General features: G+C 45.6%; 2 protein-coding genes across 2 annotated transcripts; both read left to right on the forward strand.

The window, feature by feature from the left end:
• The first annotated feature begins 45 nt into the window (after positions 1 to 45).
• gem (GTP binding protein overexpressed in skeletal muscle) lies at positions 46 to 2,250 on the forward strand. Its single transcript, XM_084671488.1, has 4 exons — positions 46 to 715; positions 865 to 941; positions 1,060 to 1,264; positions 1,485 to 2,250. Exons 1-4 carry the CDS (start codon positions 364 to 366, stop codon positions 1,766 to 1,768), a joined length of 918 nt encoding a protein of 305 aa, XP_084527614.1. The 5' UTR covers positions 46 to 363; the 3' UTR covers positions 1,769 to 2,250.
• Positions 2,251 to 5,824: 3,574 nt separating this feature from the next.
• On the forward strand, positions 5,825 to 15,334 carry cdh17 (cadherin 17, LI cadherin (liver-intestine)). Its single transcript, XM_084669184.1, has 18 exons — positions 5,825 to 5,860; positions 6,487 to 6,582; positions 6,680 to 6,817; positions 6,982 to 7,117; positions 8,388 to 8,546; positions 9,182 to 9,340; positions 9,649 to 9,848; positions 9,988 to 10,119; positions 10,761 to 10,911; positions 10,993 to 11,202; positions 11,305 to 11,381; positions 11,571 to 11,759; positions 13,324 to 13,568; positions 13,673 to 13,803; positions 13,968 to 14,192; positions 14,290 to 14,400; positions 14,468 to 14,584; positions 14,692 to 15,334. The coding sequence occupies exons 1-18, from the start codon at positions 5,825 to 5,827 to the stop codon at positions 14,778 to 14,780; spliced, it is 2,601 nt and encodes an 866-aa protein (XP_084525310.1). The 3' UTR covers positions 14,781 to 15,334.
• Positions 15,335 to 19,560: the final 4,226 nt, after the last annotated feature.

The raw sequence follows: 19,560 nt of genomic DNA on the forward strand, positions 1-19,560 counted from the left end.
GACTGGAGGGCCGAGTGACGTCAAGGAAACCCTCTCTCGCTCTGAAACCGTCTTTATTTAAAGCGCGGGGGGAAAGCTCATTAGAACATTACACTGAGACTGACTTAGCTTTGGATTACCCGGACTCGCGCTGCCGGAGGCATCAACAACCGGACAGCTCATCTGATTCGGTCCGTCGAGAACGCTAACCCTAACGCTAACCCTAACCCTAACGCTTCACTCCACTGGACAACCTGCAGCTCCTCACATCTGCAGTAGCAACATTTTGCGGATACCCAAATATTGACCATATCAATAATAATATTCCTACAGGATTTCGAATCAACAATTTATAGTTTAACGAGTTTTTTAAGTTTGATCAACATGCTTGGAAACATGCGTCGGCACAGTCTGCGTTTGCAGCACGAGCTTCACCGGTGGAGCATCTGCGACACCGGCAGCCACCTGCTGTCTGACAGCCTGACGCGGGTCCCGTCCTGCATCTCGCGCTCCAAGTCATACATGAGCTCTGCTGGGGAGTCGAACGGAAGCCGCGAGAGCTGGTCGTCTACCGAGTCTGTGGTCTCTACTGATTCGGTGTGTGATGTCGAGGGCAGCAAGGACCAGTTCCGCGTGGTGCTTCTAGGAGCCAACAGAGTCGGGAAAACTGCTCTCGCCAGCATCTTCGCGGGCGCAGCAGACAGCATGGATAGCGATGACTGCGAACTGTACGCAGGTGAGAAACCTAGATTTAACTACTTGATAGTTTCCTTTTTATTTGAAAGAGTTCAACTTTTGGTTGTCATTTCATCATCTGACTAAATATGAACAAGGTAATTACCAACGAATATGAATTTACAGTCCCTCATATTCTTGCTCTTTCAGACAAAGTCTGTGAGCAGGTTCTTACTGTGGATGGAGAGACTGTAACGTTCACCCTGGTGGACACGTGGGATGGAGAGGTAAGCCTAAGCATTGTCCATAACCAACTATTAAACTGCCATGTCTGCATTGCAAAAGACATAAATACCCACCACCAAAGCACAAGGGCCGTTTTCAGACATGTTTGCTGTGTTACAGGATGAAGGTGGCTGGGCTCAGGAACAGTGTATGCTGACAGGTGACGCCTTCCTCCTGGTCTACTCTATAACTGACCGGGCCTCCTTCCTGCGAGCCTCAGAGCTGCGTATATCCCTCCGCTGCCTGCGCGCAGCGCACCACACACCAATCATCCTGGTGGGGAACAAATGTGACCTGGTCCGCAGCAGAGAGGTGTCCATCAGTGGTGAGTGACACGTGTTTTGTTGTGCGATGTAGAACTATTTGTGTGTGCCAACTGATTTCTGACTAGTGTGTATCTACTTCTAACAGTATGTGGGTGTGTGATGAGTGGGCGTGTAGGCTATTGTATGTTTGGTTGTCAGGAGTTCCGACAAAGTTAGATGTGTTTCTCTGAACCTGGTGTGTGTGCTGCTGTCTGACTGGATTCTGTGCTGTGTTCCCAGAGGGCCGTGCGTGTGCAGCTGTTTTTGACTGCAAGTTTATCGAGACGTCGGCGGCCATGGAGCACAACGTGTGGGACGCCTTCCACGGCATCGTCAGGCAGCTGCGGCTCCGCCGCGACACCAAGGAGGCCAACGAGCGCCGCAGACACACGCACGCACGCGCACGGCGCCAGAGCATGCCCAGGAAGGCCAAGCACTTCCTGGACAAAATGGTGGCCAAAAACAACTCCAACGTGGCGTTCCGGCTCAAGTCTAAATCCTGCCACGATCTCTCTGTGCTCTAGGACCCAGAAGACACCTGCACCCTGGTCCACGCCCGCCTCTACACCACAGTCTACATTAGACTGATCCGTCTGAACTCAACTGTTATCCCAGTCGCCAGCCTCTGTGATGGACTGGAAAATCAGCCAATAGACGTATTGGCCTTGTCTGACAGACAGATCTGTGGAGAGTAATGACGCTTTCAAAGTGTGAGAGACAAACTAACGAGAGACTCTGAAAGAGAGAGCAGTTTAGAGGAGCAAGATGATGTCAGATGTTGGAGAAAGACAGCAATCCCCTCCCCCTCTCTCCTTCCTGCTTTTGTCTCTCCTCCTTCTCATCCATCGTTTGTGCGCCCTACCAAGTGCCAAGGTTACCCCAGCAACAGTAAGCCTACACCAATGAAACGTTGTTACTGTTATTTTCTAATCAGCGTCTGTATTGAGCTGGTCAACACTGTGTTGTCTGATTTGTGAGCACTGTCTATTGAATTAGTGAATAAAAAACATGAAATTCTTAAATGTAACCCTCTTTCTGTTGTGTGCAGTTCACTTTAGACCCAGTCACAAACCAAAGACCACAGAACTAAATATAATACACAATGAATATAATACATGATTAAGTTCAAGTTACTTACTGAGACAATGATCTTGTGTATACACAACAAGCAGTATACACACCAAGCAGTCATGGAATATAACCTTTAGACCTTAAAACCAAAATGGCGGAACAACCTCCATGGAGGTGTGTGTGTGAGTGAGTGAGTGTTTGAGGGTGAGTGAGTGTGCTTGTGTGTGTGAGTGTGTGTGCTTGTGTGTGTGAGTGTGTGTGTGTGTTTCTTATCTCAGTGTGATAGACAGATACTCCTGATCTTCAAAGTTTTGAGTTCCTCTGCCAGGCTTGAGGGTCAGAGCACAATGAGACACAATAAGGGCTGTGGGTTCCCAAGCTCTTAACGCTAAGAGCTTCGTAAGAGCGTTCTAAGAACGCTCTAGAACACTCTTAGAACGCTCCTAAGAAGCTCGTAGCGTTAAGAGCTTCTTAACAAATCTGGGAAACCCGGCCAAGGAGATTTACTCCTTGCTTTAGCATTGTACTTTCTGTTATTCTAATTTTGAACTTTTCGAACTCAAGGATTAAACAATTCAGAAAGGACATTTCCTACTTATGAAACGGTTTTGAGTTGTGTACATACACGACAACCCAGAATCTAATGTTGTTTACTTCCTCACTGTAGCCCCGGCCTGTTTGTATGTTTGGAATATTTCCCTGCTGTCAGCTGCTTTCTAAGAGGTCTCTAGGAGCATTTCAGGGTCATCTTATCTTTGTTTAGATGAGAGAGAAGAATATCATATTACAGTTAGATACAGTGACTCTGCATCCCTGGTCTGTGTGTGTTCAGTTACTCCTAGTAGTGGAACAGCCGAGACAGGAAGCAGTTCAAAGGTTGAAGTCTGATGAAAACCCTTCCGGTCAGGATCAGTCCTTATGAGGAAATCCAGTCACTTAACCAGGTCTGTAACTGATGAAGGTGACCAGGCTAGTCCAACAACCAGTCATGGGTTTAATCCCACAAATCTGCACACACACACTGCTAAAGGATAGACAATCTTGAGGTAATCAAATTGGGATTAACTGAACACTGAAACTTCCAAGTCCCATAATGTACGAGTACAATACCTCAGCTTCCTGTCTGACTTTCCTGTATCAAGTCAATTTATTAATTTATTGCATCCTTGGTACTCTACGCCCCTGCCTGTCTCTATCCTGGTTGCCATCCTGATTGGCTGAGCTAATCAATGGGGAGGGATGATTGGACAATCATTAGGTCCAATAAAACCTAGCAGGTTAGGCCTGGTTAACGTTTCACTAGCCGGACGGGGCTGCGGGGATACACTACAACCCAGGGAGAGACACAGAACTTCTCCTGCCAGGTACGTCTCTGTCTCTCGCTGCCTTTGCTAAGTGAGTTTCTCAGAGTCCTCCAGGACTGAAAGACTGGATCGTGTTGCCAGACGCAGTAGGCTGAGGGGGCTATATGTTGTTGGACTGAACGAAACCTGTGTGTTTGGTAATGTATGCTTCTCCTTGGGTGTGGGCTATGATCTTGACTTGACTTTGGTTGGGCCTGAGTCTCAGGTGTTCCCTTGTACTGTTTGTGTGTGTGTATCGAGGTTTGTCTTTGTAGTCTTTGTAACGCTCACATCAGGCAGTTCCTGTGAGAGAGCCTGTGTTGGAGTTGATGTCAGCAACAATGGAATCTTGACAAAGCAGAGGTCATTCTGTTTGAAGCTGTCAGGAGAGGCCTGTTGCAGCCTGACAGGCAGACCAGCACAGGACAAAGTCTGCTCATCTGAAGGACTTACTTCCATCCAGATTGGGAAATAATGATTATTGTTCAATAAGGAATTCTGTATAGTAGCGAGATTTTCGCATGCCTTGCCACGCCTTGATTTCATGTCATCCATCTTGGGTTATTTTCCGATCTTCTTTTGTTTTCTTCAATGGTCAGCTAGTTTGCTGTCTGCCAACCATGTGTGTGTCAATAGGTTGTATCTCTGTACTGTTATGTGTCTGTCAGTCTGCAGAGCTGGTCTCTTCCGTAGACGGTAGGGGAGAGATGTAGAGAGACCCTTGTAGAGTACGGGCGTGTGAAGGTTAGAGAGAAGGTGGGTTAGGGTTACAGAGAAGGTGGGTTAGGGTTACAGAGAAGGTGGGTTAGGGTTACAGAGATGGTGGGTTAGGGTTACAGAGAAGGTGGGTTAGGGTTACAGAGAAGGTGGGTTAGGGTTACAGAGAAGGTGGGTTAGGGTTACAGAGAGGGTGGGTTAGGGTTACAGAGAAGGTGGGTTAGGGTTACAGAGAAGGTGGGTTAGGGTTACAGAGAAGGTGGGTTAGGGTTACAGAGAAGGTGGTTGTAGCTTAGGGTTAGGGTTAGGGTTAGGGTTACAGAGAAGGTGGTTGTAGCTTCAGGGTCAAACAAAAGTTGCATACTGAGTGTGAGGTGAGGAACATGACAAACAGACAGACATGGTGAAGTGTGTTTGTGTCAGCCAATCAGAGCTCGCCATGGCAGACTGCTCAATGTCACCTTCAGTCTCTCTGTGCAATCCTGTCATGTTCCAAAGGAGTTACACACACACACAGACACTCAAACAAAGACACATATACACAGTGACATCCATTAGTGATAATGAATATCTGTAGGAAACTGATCAGGTCTGTGAACCGAACATTGTATTGAATTTCTCAAGTTATGAGTGTTTGTGGGTGTCACAAGAATAAGAAAACCTGGGAGCCTAGTTAGAGTTCAAACCCTCTGCAGTACTGCTGTTAGGAAAGAGAGTTTCCTGAACCTGAGCTCCACCCCTGAAGGTAGGCAGGAGGGAGGGGGAGGTGAAATCTTTATGGTTAAGGAGTGTCAGTAGCCAGGAGATAAGAAGGTGGTGGTTTGTCTCTGCATCCTTGTATGCGACTGTTTGGATAGAGGGAGATTCACAGACTGACAAAACTTCATAAAAACAGAAGCTCTCTCTCTCTTTTTCTCTCTAAACCACATACACACTCACTCACACACTGACTTTAGGCTCAGAGACCATGTCACATGGGAGGGTGACCTATTAACACCTGAGTTATGAGCAGGGGAAGGAGATGCAGGGTCACACCTCAAAGGTGACACGGCCCACCAGTGCTTTCACCGTCCCCATATGGACAGTCATCATATGGACAGTCATCAGTCATCAGTCATCATATGGACAGACAGCAGTCAGCAGCCTTTTCATTCTGACTTTCTGTTGCTTGCCAGGGGGCGGGGTCACCCTGTAGTATGGGAGGAGTTAAAAAAAACTCCTATACTAAAGGCCTCTGACTTCCTTTCTTTACTAAAAGTCTGAGAGTTTGAGATTCTACAATCCACAACTGGAGATGTCCATGTTTACACACATACTACAACATGTGCTTGCTTTTGTATGGATCATACTGAAAGTTTCTCCCTCTATCTCTTTCTCCTCCTCCTCCTCTCCATCTCTCCTCCTCTTCTTCTCAGAGTCTCCTCACTGAAGCTCATCAGAACTCCCACAATGCATCTGTTTCTGTTCTCGCTCCTCATCGGCATTGTGAGTACACTACCCCAATAGTACCAGTCATCAACACACTCTCACACACACCCTCACACACACATACACATGCTGGGTCAATTTCATAATACTGTTTGATTACTCATTACCTTTAAAGAGCTTTACCTATTAACTTCTATACTTTGAATGTTGGCAGTTCTGTTTGAATTATTTATTTCTGTGATTTCTGTGACCTTTATTTTACAAGGCCGGTTAGTTAAGAACCGACCTGCTCCAGTGCAGCAGGAGACCGTCACTAGAACCTACTAGTGACGCAATACAGAGTGTGTGTGTGTGTGTGTGTGTGTGTGTGTTTGAGGCTTGAGTTCTGAGTGCAGACAGCATGACAATATGCTGCTGGTATACTCAGTATCCATAGTGAATTATTACAGTGTTACTGAGAGAATGGCGTAGGGTGAAGGACACACACACACTCTCACAAACACACACACACATTCACACACACACTCCCTCAACGCCTGTGTAGACTTTGCTCTCCCAATCTCCAGTGTGGTGGAGGAATTTCATTACAATAAATCTGTCAAGTGAGTCAATGAATAACTGTCCTGTATGAGGAGTGAACAGATGTCAGCTGACCCCTGAACTCTGATGCTTCATTCTGATAGGCTGCTGGTGGAGGTCTGGATGACAAGAAGGGACCCCTGGAAGACAAGGTTCTGGACGTTCCAGAGGCCGCACCTGTACCCTACGCTCTTTATCAGGTAACACACACCCTACGCTCTTTATCAGGTCACACACACTTTTGATAAATCAAATCTGTGTCTCAATCCTTCTAATTCGCATTCTGGCCCTGTGCAGTTCCATGCAGCTAACCCTGATGTGAACAGCTTCAGGGTGAGTGGAGACTCGGAGGGGAAGATCCAGATCTCCAGAGATGGATGGCTCTACCTGGAAGAGGCTTTAGTCTGGGCCCACGCACACACACACACTCTGCAGGTAACACACACTCTGCAGGTAACACACACTCTACAGTTATTGTAACATATGTCGTTGCTTGTATTACATCAATGTGTTTGCGTGTGTGTGTGTTTGCATGTGTGTGTTTGCGTGTGTGTTTGTGGGTGTGTTTGCTTGTGTGTGTGCGTGTGTGTGTGCTTTAGGTGGAGGCGCTTGTCGACACTGAACCAGTAGAGGGTCCGTTCACTGTCACCATCAACGTGCTGGATATCAACAACCACGCCCCTTCCTTCAACCAGACTGACTATGTGGCTGTAATCAGGGAAGGCAGTGTTGCAGGTGTGTGTGTGTTTTAGACTATGTGGCTGTGATCAGGGAAGGCAGTGTTGCAGGTGTTAGTATTGTTAGCAGAGTCTGGTGTGTTACTGTATACCGTTAGCAGAGTCTGGTGTGTTATAGTATACTGTTAGCAGAGCCTGGTGTGTTACAGAGTGTTAGCAGAGCCTGGTGTGTTACAGTATGTTAGCAGAGCCTGGTGTGTTACAGTATACTGTTAGCAGAGCCTGGTGTGTTACAGAGTGTTAGCAGAGTCTGGTGTGTTACAGTATACTGTTAGCAGAGCCTGGTGTGTTACAGTATGTTAGCAGAGCCTGGTGTGTTACAGTATGTTAGCAGAGTCTGGTGTGTTACAGTATACTGTTAGCAGAGCCTGGTGTGTTACAGTATACTGTTAGCAGAGTCTGGTGTGTTACAGTATACTGTTAGCAGAGCCTGGTGTGTTACAGTATGTTAGCAGAGTCTGGTGTGTTACAGTATGTTAGCAGAGCCTGGTGTGTTACAGAATGTTAGCAGAGTCTGGTGTGTTACAGTATGTTAGCAGAGTCTGGTGTGTTACAGTATACTGTTAGCAGAGTCTGGTGTGTTACAGTATACTGTTAGCAGAGTCTGGTGTGTTACAGTATACTGTTAGCAGAGCCTGGTGTGTTACAGTATGTTAGCAGAGTCTGGTGTGTTACAGTATGTTAGCAGAGTCTGGTGTGTTACAGTATGTTAGCAGAGCCTGGTGTGTTACAGAGTGTTAGCAGAGTCTGGTGTGTTACAGTATGTTAGCAGAGCCTGGTGTGTTACAGTATACTGTTAGCAGAGCCTGGTGTGTTACAGTATGTTAGCAGAGTCTGGTGTGTTACAGTATGTTAGAAGAGCCTGGTGTGTTACAGTATGTTAGCAGAGTCTGGTGTGTTACAGTATGTTAGCAGAGCCTGGTGTGTTACAGTATGTTAGCAGAGTCTGGTGTGTTACAGTATGTTAGCAGAGCCTGGTGTGTTACAGTATACTGTTAGCAGAGCCTGGTGTGTTACAGTATGTTAGCAGAGTCTGGTGTGTTACAGTATGTTAGCAGAGTCTGGTGTGTTACAGTATGTTAGCAGAGTCTGGTGTGTTACAGCATGTTAGCAGAGTCTGGTGTGTTACAGCATGTTAGCAGAGTCTGGTGTGTTACAGTATGTTAGCAGAGCCTGGTGTGTTACAGTATGTTAGCAGAGCCTGGTGTGTTACAGCATGTTAGCAGAGTCTGGTGTGTTACAGAGTGTGTAACTGCGTGGTGTTCTAGGTGTTCCATTCACGCGTGTGTTTGCATCTGACCTGGATGACCCCGAGTCGCCCAACTCCCATCTGAGCTACAGCCTGGTCAACCAGATCCCCAACAAGCACAGCAGCCCCTTCTTCCAGATCAACATAGAGACAGGGGAGATCTCCACCACCGAAGAGGGTACCACACACACACACTCCCTCTCACACACACCAAATCAGGTGGCTGAGCGGTTAGGGAAGCAGGCTAGTAATCAGAAGTTTGCTGGTTCAATTCCCAGCAGTGCCAAAATGAAGTTGTGTCCTTGGGCAAGTCACTTTACCCTACTTGCCTAGGGCGAATGTATTTGTACTTACTGTAAAACGCTGTGGATAAGGTCGTCTGCTAAATGACTAACTGAATCCAATGCAAACACACAATTTTTTTCACACACACAGACACACAAACTTTCTCACACACATATTGGTTTTATGTACATAAGCAATCATTGGGAGAGTGAGGCCTTTAATCTGTCGATTTTAAACTGTAATCTGACAGTAGAGCAGCAGTAATCCCACACCAGGCCAGATTACCCTTGATCTGCTCCTATGCCTCAGATTGTCACTTAACTAATGTCAATCTGACCACACATTCAATGAGATATGTTGGTTTTTCAACCAATGAATCCCAGACTGTCTAACTGTAAAAACGTTCAACATTTAGCAATAGCTACATTGCTAAGGTAGATCAAGTTAGTCAGCTGGTGTGTGCAGGGCTCATGACAACAGCTTTGCAACAAGGATGATGTGTTGTGTGTCATTGTGTGTGTGTTACAGGACAGCGCTTGCTGAAAGCCAGAGAGGGGGTTGTGTATTCCAGAAGTCAGGATGGCAGCAGCCATGATGCCTTGAAGAGGAAGTTTGATGAGTACTGTTCCCCCATAGAGGATGTACCATACGAACTCAACCCCTTTTACACCTGTGTGGAGAGAGCAGGTATGACTGTGTGAGTGAGTGTGACGTGGAAACTATTCTACCAAGTCAGAAGGGAAGTCAGATGGCTGAGCGGTTAGGGAATTGGGCTATTAATCAGAAGGTTGTCGGTTCGATATCTGCCCATGTAAAATGACGTTGTGTCCTTGGGCAAGGCACTTCACCCTACTCCCCTCGGGGGGATGGTGTGGTGGTGTCTTTATATCCGTCAATGGTTCTGTCTCTGGTGTCAGCAGCTCTGAATGGGCCTATTCTCCTTTGGTCTCCTTTTACCGAACTCATGGAGCCCTTGTCTTCCTCTGTGGTTCCAGAGATGCGTAGGCTGAATCCCCTGGAGGACCCAGACTTTGTTCTGGTTGTGCGTGTGGAGGACCTGGGCGGGCAGTCAGAGAATGCTCTCAGCTCCAACACCAGAGTCAACATCGCTGTGCAGCAGAACCTGTGGGTCACCCCTGGACCAATCACAATCAAGGAACATCTAGTGACCACATACCCCATGTTGATTGCTAAGGTATGGAGTGGGATTCACTCAATACAAACAATACACTGAAACACTCAAATACACTGAAACACTCAAATACACTGAAACACTCAAATACACTGAAACACTCAAATACTGTACTCTTTGTACATTAACCCCCCCCCCCCAGGTCCAGTCTAACACGCACAGCGCCCTCTACAGGCTGGTGCAGAAGGAGCGCCTGCTTCCCTTCCCCTTCAGTGTCACCCCCGAGGGAGAGGTCATGCTGACAGAGCAGCTGGACAGAGAGGAGAAGAGCAGGGTAACACACACACACACACAACCGCCCACTCACACACACACACACACACACACACAGACAGACATACAAACCTAGCACCTAGTATTGTCCAGATGGTTGATGCTACATATGTACTGTATATATATGTAGCATATTACATTTACATTTATTCATTTAGCAGACGCTTTTATCCAAAGCGACTTCCAAGAGAGAGCTTTAAAAAGTGCATAGGTCACTGGATATAACAACAAAATAGCCCTTAAAACATTGCGGGTAGCCAAAACATGAAGCACATATTGTGAACAACCAAAATAAGAGAAAAGTTTGAGGGGGTTGGAAGCAGAGTTCATTTTGTTCAGAAATCTGTGGGTTTTAGCACCAGTTATGTGAGAAAAGAAGGATTTAAGGAGGGAGTGATACTTATCTAGGTCCAGACCGTCTTTGGACTTGAGCCATCTCCTCTCAGCTGCTCGAAGGGTGGACCGTTCTTCACGAATAACATCCGTAAGCCACGGGCAGGAGGGAGAAGATCGTGCAGGCCTGGTTGACAGGGGACAGAGTCAAGAGGGGAGAGTCAAGTGATGCAGTCAAAGTGGTTAACAGGGTGTCGGTGGCAGTGTTAGTGGGTATGTATACTGTTTATATATGTGTGTGTGTTCCAGTACACTGTGGTGGTGCTGGCTGAGGACCATGAAGGGAACGAGCTGGACCCTCCCATTGAGATCCAGGTGCTGGTGGAGGACGTGAACGACAACCCTCCGGTCTGCCACCTGGACGAGACCGTGTTTGAGATCCAGGAGAACGAGCTTCCAGGTAGAACCTCCTGCAGGTCAGGAGCACGTGACTCTGGTTCTTCTGGTTCCCTCCTGTGAGAGATGTCTTGCTTGTTCTCAGGGAGCCCTCTGGGCCAGCTGCAGGTCAGCGATGCGGACGAGGAGAACACAGTCAACTCCCTGCTGTCCTACACGCTCCAGGTCCAGGATCCTGAAACCAGCTCCCCCATGTTCTCTATCGATGACATCACGGGCCGTGTCCAGTCCAGACAGCTGCTCAAGAGGAGAGACGCCGCCGAGTATCGTCTCACCGTGAGAGTCCACGACCCAGGTAAAACACACACACATATGTACACACACACACCTAAACACACACACATATGTACACACACACACCTAAACACACACACACTCTTCCACTGTCCTGTCCTAGGGTTCAGCACAGAGTGCAAGGTCGTCATCAAGGTCATAGACGTCAACAACGAAGTGCCAATCTTTGAGCAGAGCGATGTGAGTATCTCCATAACGATGTGAATATCTCCATGATGATGTGAGTATCTCTACGACGATGTGAGTATCTCCATGACTGCTACATGCTCGTCTGGTGAAACTCAAAAGAAATGAGACCTTTGACTGACCTTTTGTATGTGTGGGTGTGGGTGTGTCTGTGTGCGTTTGTGTGTGTATGTGTGTTTGCAGTACGGTAGCCACACCCTCTCTGAGGACACCCCAGTAGGCCACACCCTCCTCACAGTGAAAGCCACGGATGCTGACGACCCTGGCAGCGGGAGCTCACGCATCGAGTTCCACATCACCGCTGGCAACGAGGATGGAGTCTTTGCCATGGAGACAGAGTCCAGCGGAGAGGGCAGGCTCGTTCTTGTCAAGGTATGAGGGAAAAAGAGACACACACACACACACTAGGGTTGGGTACCAAAACCCGGTTCCACTATGGAACCAGTTCCTACGCAACCGGTAGGAATCAGACTTGGTTAGAACGCAAATTTTGGTTCCTCATTTCGGTTCCACTTCTTGTGTCGACTGAAATATTTTCCCTCTGTCGCTCCGAAACGGATGTCAAAATATCACACTTTCTCTGTAGTCTACCGTTAGCTAGCTACCGTAAATGTACTGTAAATGACATATTTTCCCTCTGCGCTTACCAATACGGACGTAAAAGCATATTCACCATTCGCTGCACGTGATCACTGGTAAACATATTACACTTATTACACACATATTACGCTCATCTAAATAAATAAAAATGACGAAATGAAAATGTAGGTTATCGTTAGCTAGCTAGTTTTTAGTGCATCTAAAATGCCTAAAGTGAAGTGGTTGAAAGTGTGGCTCTATTTCACAGACAAGGATTCCAACATCGCAAAATGCAACAAATGTTTCAAAATGATTACATGCAAAGATAGCCTGGGTGCCAGCCGAACTTAGCCCCGCCCACAATTTTTTTTGGTTAGGTCTGGCATTGCTCCGTTGGGGAAAAATTATGCCTGAACCAGAGCTGTTCGGACCAATCAAATTGTCAGGACGGGCTTTATACGATGATGGACAGGTGACCAACAATAACGTAATCAACCACGTCACCAAAGAGCGCTTGGGTTGAATTTGTTTTCAACAAACATGGCTGCAGCTGGAGACCTGAGATGTGTAGATTCTGCTATCAGGTCTGTTTTAGAAGACTTCGACAGCGCATTCATTTTGAAAGAGGAACAGAGAAACGCGATGAAGGCATTTGTTGATCGAAAATATTTTGTTTTTGCCGTCCTTCCTACGGGGTTCAGTAAAAGTTAACATACTATGTTGCTCTGATTGGTTGTAGGTCTATCCATTTGAGCGAAGAGGCATTTTCTTTCCGGGTTCGGTTGAAACACTCCCCATAATCACAGCCCATTGGATCAGTATCAGACTCTGACTCTCAGATGACAACGTCAGGCTAGTGCAAAGGGGGAAGCACTTCGAATTTATTGAAACATGCGGCGACACGGGATACTTCTTAAAGCAGAGGGGTGCACCGCGTTCGACAGTTTGCAGACATCAGTCCCTGGTCACGGGACAGCCTCCCTAATTAGTCTGCCCTTTCAAACTCATACCTGTGTGTACAGGCCTCTTCGACACCATCTGAGAGAGTTTACTCCTGTGCAGGACATGCCATAAGTCAGGAGAGGTGTTGTATCTTGTATCTTAAAAATATTTAAGTAGGCTACTTTAAAACGTTAATATATAGTCAACATTTCAATCATTTTCAATTTAAAAAAAAAACTATAAAAGAGCCTTTCTTTGTTGTCATTTTTCAGTTTTTCAAGAATTTAAAATTGTTTTAAAAGTACCGGTTCAGCATCAGAATCGTAAAAATCCAAATGACACCCAACCCTAACACACACACACATTAATGTCACGTTATGATAACCCCCTCCCCCCACCCAATGTTCTCCTGCAGCCTCTAGACTTTGAGACCACACCCTCCACCAGACTCCAGATCGACGCCCGGAACCCAGAGCCCCTGATGGCCGGAATGCAGTACGAAAACCAGTCCACTGCCTTCGTCACGGTGGAGATCAATGATGTGGATGAAGCTCCGGAGTTTGACATGGATATACTAGACGTGGTCCTACCAGAGAACACCAGCCTGGGAGCGTCTGTGGTCACAGTAGGGGCCAAGGACCCAGAGGGAAAACTCATTGAGTATGGAAGCTGAGCCTTAGTTGCACCTGAACAACAAGAGGCGGTAGTTTGATACAGCTACCATACCAAATGCAGTTGAGTGAGTGTGTGTGTGTGTGTTGTAGATTCAAGCTGGAAGGTGACACCAAAAGCTGGTTAGAGATCGATCCAGCCACAGGCGAGATCAAGACCAAGGCCAAGCTGGACAGAGAGGTGCTGGAGGCCTTTGATGTCACAGTCATCGCCTTTGAGAAAGGTGAAAAACACAGCCAGTCACACAACCAGTCACAGCCAGTCACACTAGTCATGAACAGATCCATATGGATTCCCCATGAATCACAGATCAACACCCGATGTAAACAGTGTAAACCCTAACCCTAACTGTAAACAAACCCTGCTCATCTCGACGTCATTTCACAGCCAATCCCCAGCTGTCCTCGGAGCGTGTGGTCTCTGTGCGCCTGCTGGATGTGAACGACAACGTGCCCAAGCTTCTGGAGACCCAGGCCTTCATCTGCGTCAAGAAGCCCAAGCCTGTCATCCTGTCAGCCACGGATGCAGATAGCGCCCCCTACAGCCAGCCCTTCACGTTCACCTTCCCCCAGAGCAAGAAGTCTCCTAACTGGGACATCAGCAGCATTGATGGTGACGACCAGTTCTACCCCTAGTGGTGTCCCTCAGCTATGTCCCTCAGTCATGTTCAGCATCTGAGTCATTCTGGTCCCTGGTGTGTTTCCTATAGGTACATCTGCTAAACTGACCATGAAGAAATCTCCAACGGAGGACAAAACCTTTGTGATCCCCATAAACATTAAGGACAGCGCAGGGATGGGCGTCACACACAAGTTTGAGGGTGAGTTGGTACAGTGAGTGTTTGTGTCTTTTTCAAGGTTGTGTGTTCATGTGTTCTCCATCCACAGTGAGGGTGTGTAACTGCACAGAGCTGGGGTACTGTTACACCAAACCAGGTGAACACGGCTTCAAGTACGGAATGCCCAGCACCATCGGGATCCTTGGTGGAACTCTGGGATTCATTGGTGAGTCACGTTCATCTCCACCAGACCTCACACACTGCTGTAGTGTGTGCTGCCCAGAACACGGAGATGTGTGTTTGTGTTGTTGACTGTTTTCCTGTCCTCCCCAGTCCTCCTGCTGGTCATCGTGTTCCACCGCATCAAGAAGGATAACGAGAAGAGGAAACTGCAGGAGGAAGACACACATTCCATGCTGTAGAACAGCTGCTTGTTTATGTCAAAAGACAGTACACTAAAGGTTTTAGTTTTATGGATGTTATACACTATAGCTTGTCATAATCAAGTGTTTGTTGAAGTTCAATAACTTATTTACCTTAAAAGTTGACAAAATATAAAATAGTGATTTATTCATTTAGGTATGAATTTCAGTCATGATTGATGCTTTCAAACCTTTGTCTGAAGTTTCTATGCTACCAGTTAGGCGTATCAGTCACACAGTGAGGCTTTTACTGTGTGTGTACAAGCATCACAAAGAAGTCCTACTGTTATTGTAAACATTGTAAATGTACATTGAATAATTTTCCTCTGGCTGTTTGAATAAGTTGGTCATTGTAGAAGCTCACAATAATCCAGTTCTTTTCTGTTAGTAAGTGACTTGTAGCCAGGGTGGCAGCGTTCTAAAGAAGTGATCCAACAGCACAGATCAGTAACACCTTCATTCTCTCCTGGAGAGGTCCTGCGTGTGGACATCTGATCCAGCCTCAGTGATACTGTGGACAGGGGGTTTCACAATAAAAAAGAGTTTGAACTTTGGCTGTTTGTGTGTGTGTGTTTATGGACGTTTGTTTTGACAAAGGCTGTCCGGAGACATGTGATTGGTCCTTTGTTAGAGTTAACATAACAGCCAGTAACTTCAGGAACAACATGAACACCTCCACACTGCAGCCGTCTGTCTTCCTGCCTCTCTGAGTGACTAACCGGCCACTGACCTGTCTCTCTGACCTGCCTCTCTGACCTGCCTCTCTGACCTGCCTCTCTGACTGTGACCGGTCTCTCTGACCTGCCTCTCTGACTGTGACCGGCCTCTCTGACCTGCCTCTCTGACCTGCCTCTCTGACCTGCCTCTCTGACTGTGACCGGCCTCTCTGACCTGCCTCTCTGCCTCTCTGACCTTCCTCTCTGACCTGCCTCTCTGACCTGCCTCTCTGAGTTTTCTCCACCTCTTTGTCTATCCAAATGTTTGGATAGACTCATCTCTCAGTGTGCGTGTGTGTGTGTTAGGGTGTGTGTGTGTTAGGGTGGGTGTTAGGGTGTGTGTGTGTGTGTGTGGGTGTGTGAGAGAGAGAGTGGGAAAGAAGGAGCAGTGCTTTGTTCTCTGATAGATTCTTGTTTGTAAGACTTGCCTTTGTTCAGTGCATAAAGAATTGTACACACACACACATTCACTCTCCAAGTGACAAGGGAGCGCACACATACACATAGGTACACACCCACACACTCAAACAGCCCATGTGAGAGCGGAGTGTGTGTGTGCTACACGTGCTCTGACTGAAGGAGAGCGACTGAAGGAGAGCGGGGGTTTGTCTTACAGCTGCAGTCTGTGTGTATGACAGGGGGCCAGTACTGTGGAGTGGTACTGTGGAGTAGTACTGTGGAGTGGTACTGTGAAGTAGCATTGTGGAAAAGTACTGTGGTGTAGTACTGTGGTGTAGTACTGTGGTGTAGTACTGTGGGCTAGTACTGTGGTGTAGTACTGTGGTGTAGTACTGTGGTGTAGTACTGTGGGCTAGTACTGTGGTGTAGTACTGTGGTGTAGTACTGTGGTGTAGTACTGTGGGCTAGTACTGTGGAGTAGTACTGTGGAGTGGTACTGTGAAGTAGCATTGTGGAAAAGTACTGTGGTGTAGTACTGTGGTGTAGTACTGTGGTGTAGTACTGTGGTGTAGTACTGTGGGCTAGTACTGTGGTGTAGTACTGTGGTGTAGTACTGTGGTGTAGTACTGTGGGCTAGTACTGTGGTGTAGTACTGTGGTGTAGTACTGTGGTGTAGTACTGTAGTGTAGTACTGTGGTGTAGTACTGTAGTGTAGTACTGTGGTGTAGTACTGTGGTGTAGTACTGTAGTGTAGTACTGTAGTGTAGTACTGTAGTGTAGTACTGTGGTGTAGTACTGTGGTGTAGTACTGTAGTGTAGTACTGTGGTGTAGTACTGTGGTGTAGTACTGTGGTGTAGTACTGTGGGCTAGTACTATGGTGTAGTACTGTGGTGTAGTACTGTAGTGTAGTACTGTAGTGTAGTACTGTGGGCTAGTACTATGGTGTAGTACTGTAGTGTAGTACTGTGGTGTAGTACTGTGGTGTAGTACTGTAGTGTAGTACTGTAGTGTAGTACTGTGGTGTAGTACTGTGGGCTAGTACTGTGGGCTTGTTGATGACCAGAGAGGGGAGGTAATAAAAGGTACAAACACTTTGTTACTGTACTTAAGTAGATTTTTCTGGTATCAGTACCTCACAATTTTACTTTCACTCCTTAATTTTTTTACAAAAATATCCATACTTACAATTTCAAACCAGGCTCATTACATTAGTTTACGTAATATATGTTTTGGTGGCATGATCAATATTATTTCATTATTTTAGTCATTGTGCGCCTTTTTTTTCATTTCCTGACTAGAACAAACAAACAATCGTAAGCTAACATGGAGCAAGGCAGAAAGCAATAAGAAAAATTTCTGAAATGTTTAAATTGCTAAAACACTATAAAACCCCCATTGGCTGAACAAAGTTCTCAGTTGCCTGAACTCATGTAGTTTTGTGCCTGTCTGTTGTCAATACTGTAAACCATATCACATGGTAAAACACAATTTGCAGAATTCACTTGGACTTTTCAGCAAAACTCTTAACACATTCTGCACTCTTATGCACATGTCATCCATACTGGTAAACACAATTGGCAACAATCAAATACAAATAGAGAAAACATGTCATTGACTAAACACAACCACTCAAAATTGATTTCACTTGTTTTAAATGATGTGACACAACCCATATAAGCCAGTTCATAGAGCAAACAGGTTGTTGAAGGTGAGAAAATATTGCTTGTGATGTCTACCAAGTGCTCTGGCCTAACCCAGCCCAAAGACATGGAGAAGCACTTTGATCACATGTTTACTCCTTTGATTTGTGTCCCTTTTACTGTAGTATTGTGTACTGTAGTACAGTGCATTGTAGGCTGTATACTATACAATGAACAAATTGTATGGCCCTGAGCATTGTGCTTTCCATTTGTTACAGTAACAGTACTGACTGCTCAATAGATTTTGACTGGTTGCAGGTTCATATCAACAAAGAACAAGAGTGAGTTGTGAGTAGTGGAATACAGGGTACAGTACTGTATAGGGGTACAAGGAGGAAAAAGAACAAAAACAATTGCAAAGAGCAAAGCTGAGTAGTAATTTCTGATCAATTTTGAGCTACTATGATGGAAGATGTTTTCGTTCATCAAAAGACAATGACGAATAAATATAAAATGTATTTTAAGATTAAAAATGTACTTATCCCCGACAACTATATGTTTCAAACAATGTGTTTTCTATTTTTTGGTGTATTGTTTACTGACTGCTTGATAGTGTATATCATTTTAATCACTTTGTTTATGATTTGAGAGCAGTGTTTGATTTTAAGTACAGGTAAATCTGTTTTGAGGCCAAAGTCTGATTTTGAGCACAGATAAACTGTTTTGAGGTGAAAGTTTCATTTTGCAAGAGGATTCAGAGATTTTGTAATTAGTGCTTGAAGATGAGGTTTTGCCTTTACAGTTTTGAGAAGAGACATTTCTGATCACCCATTCCCTTCAGTACATGTCAGAGCCCATACTTCAGTATATGTCAGAGCCCATACTTCAGTATATGTCAGAGCCCATACTTCAGTATATGTCAGAGCCCATACTTCAGTATATGTCAGAGCCCATACTTCAGTATATGTCAGAGCCCATACTTCAGTATATGTCAGAGCCCATACTTCAGTATATGTCAGAGCCCATACTTCAGTATATGTCAGAACGTCTTTACTTTAACTTGAGGGAAATGGTGGTCAGTCTTTTTAAACACGAGTTTCTAGTATTTCCAAAAACAATGGACAGTGTTGATTAGTCATTTCGAAAGAGTATTACAGAGGAATACTGTCAACACAGGTCACATAACAACCAGCTGAGATGTGTGGGTGAGAGAGATAGAGATAGAGGGAGAGAGAGGGTGAGATAGTGGGAGAGAGAGAAGGAAAGAGAGAGAGGGAGAGAGAACAATGGGACAGGGAAAGTAACAAAATGAGAGTTACAAGCACATCAAGTATATCACGTCGTAATGTTACTGTTTCTCGAACAGTAACCTGGCAACACGTTCCACAACAACACACACAGCCCTGCCGGTGGGAAAGGGAGGGTTAGGGTTAGGGAGAGAAAAGGAGAAAATAAATGATGGGATGCATTGACCATGTTAGGCCACCTTTCTGACAAAGACACACACACACTCATACACACGTCGACACACAGCTGCATACACTCACATTCACACACATTCACTCACATTCACACATATTCACTCACATTCACACATATTCACGCACCATATATACATTTAGCAAAGTTTGCTGCATCAGTTGTTGTGGTGTTGATTCACATATTTTCTTGATTACTGTGATCAGATGTATTTTAAATCAAAGTTTAATTTAACTGTTTTTGGGCCCTGGCATAAAATGACAGGTAACATCATTTCATTAAGTCAAATCATCAGCAAATGTGAACTAGTTCTAGTCAGGTGAAATCATTATCATTCTGATTGGATTTTAAGAGCAGACTGATTGCTGTAAAAGAGGGGACTATTTGAACATACTGAACGTTTTTGCCAATAAAAGCTTTTAAAACCTAGGAAACGTGTATTACTGTTTCAGAATCACATAGAAACACGTGAACAAATTATCCACAAATACTGAATCAGCAAACTTTGAAAAACACTAAATTCATCACTGCCAATATTTTTGGCC

The sequence above is a fragment of the Hypomesus nipponensis genome, chromosome 2 (assembly GCF_054491055.1).
Source record: "Hypomesus nipponensis isolate SF chromosome 2, ASM5449105v1, whole genome shotgun sequence".
Classification (NCBI taxonomy): domain Eukaryota; kingdom Metazoa; phylum Chordata; class Actinopteri; order Osmeriformes; family Osmeridae; genus Hypomesus; species Hypomesus nipponensis.

Excerpts from the sequence above, each read along its gene's own strand:
- gem (XM_084671488.1), top strand. The coding sequence starts at position 364 with ATGCTTGGAAACATGCGTCGGCACAGTCTGCGTTTGCAGCACGAGCTT. Across the intron at positions 716-864 it reads TGACTGCGAACTGTACGCAG|ACAAAGTCTGTGAGCAGGTT; the intron begins GTGAGAAACCTA and ends TTGCTCTTTCAG. Across the intron at positions 1,265-1,484 it reads CAGAGAGGTGTCCATCAGTG|AGGGCCGTGCGTGTGCAGCT; the intron begins GTGAGTGACACG and ends CTGTGTTCCCAG.
- cdh17 (XM_084669184.1), top strand. The coding sequence starts at position 5,825 with ATGCATCTGTTTCTGTTCTCGCTCCTCATCGGCATT. Across the intron at positions 9,341-9,648 it reads CACCTGTGTGGAGAGAGCAG|AGATGCGTAGGCTGAATCCC; the intron begins GTATGACTGTGT and ends CTGTGGTTCCAG. Across the intron at positions 13,804-13,967 it reads AGTCATCGCCTTTGAGAAAG|CCAATCCCCAGCTGTCCTCG; the intron begins GTGAAAAACACA and ends GTCATTTCACAG.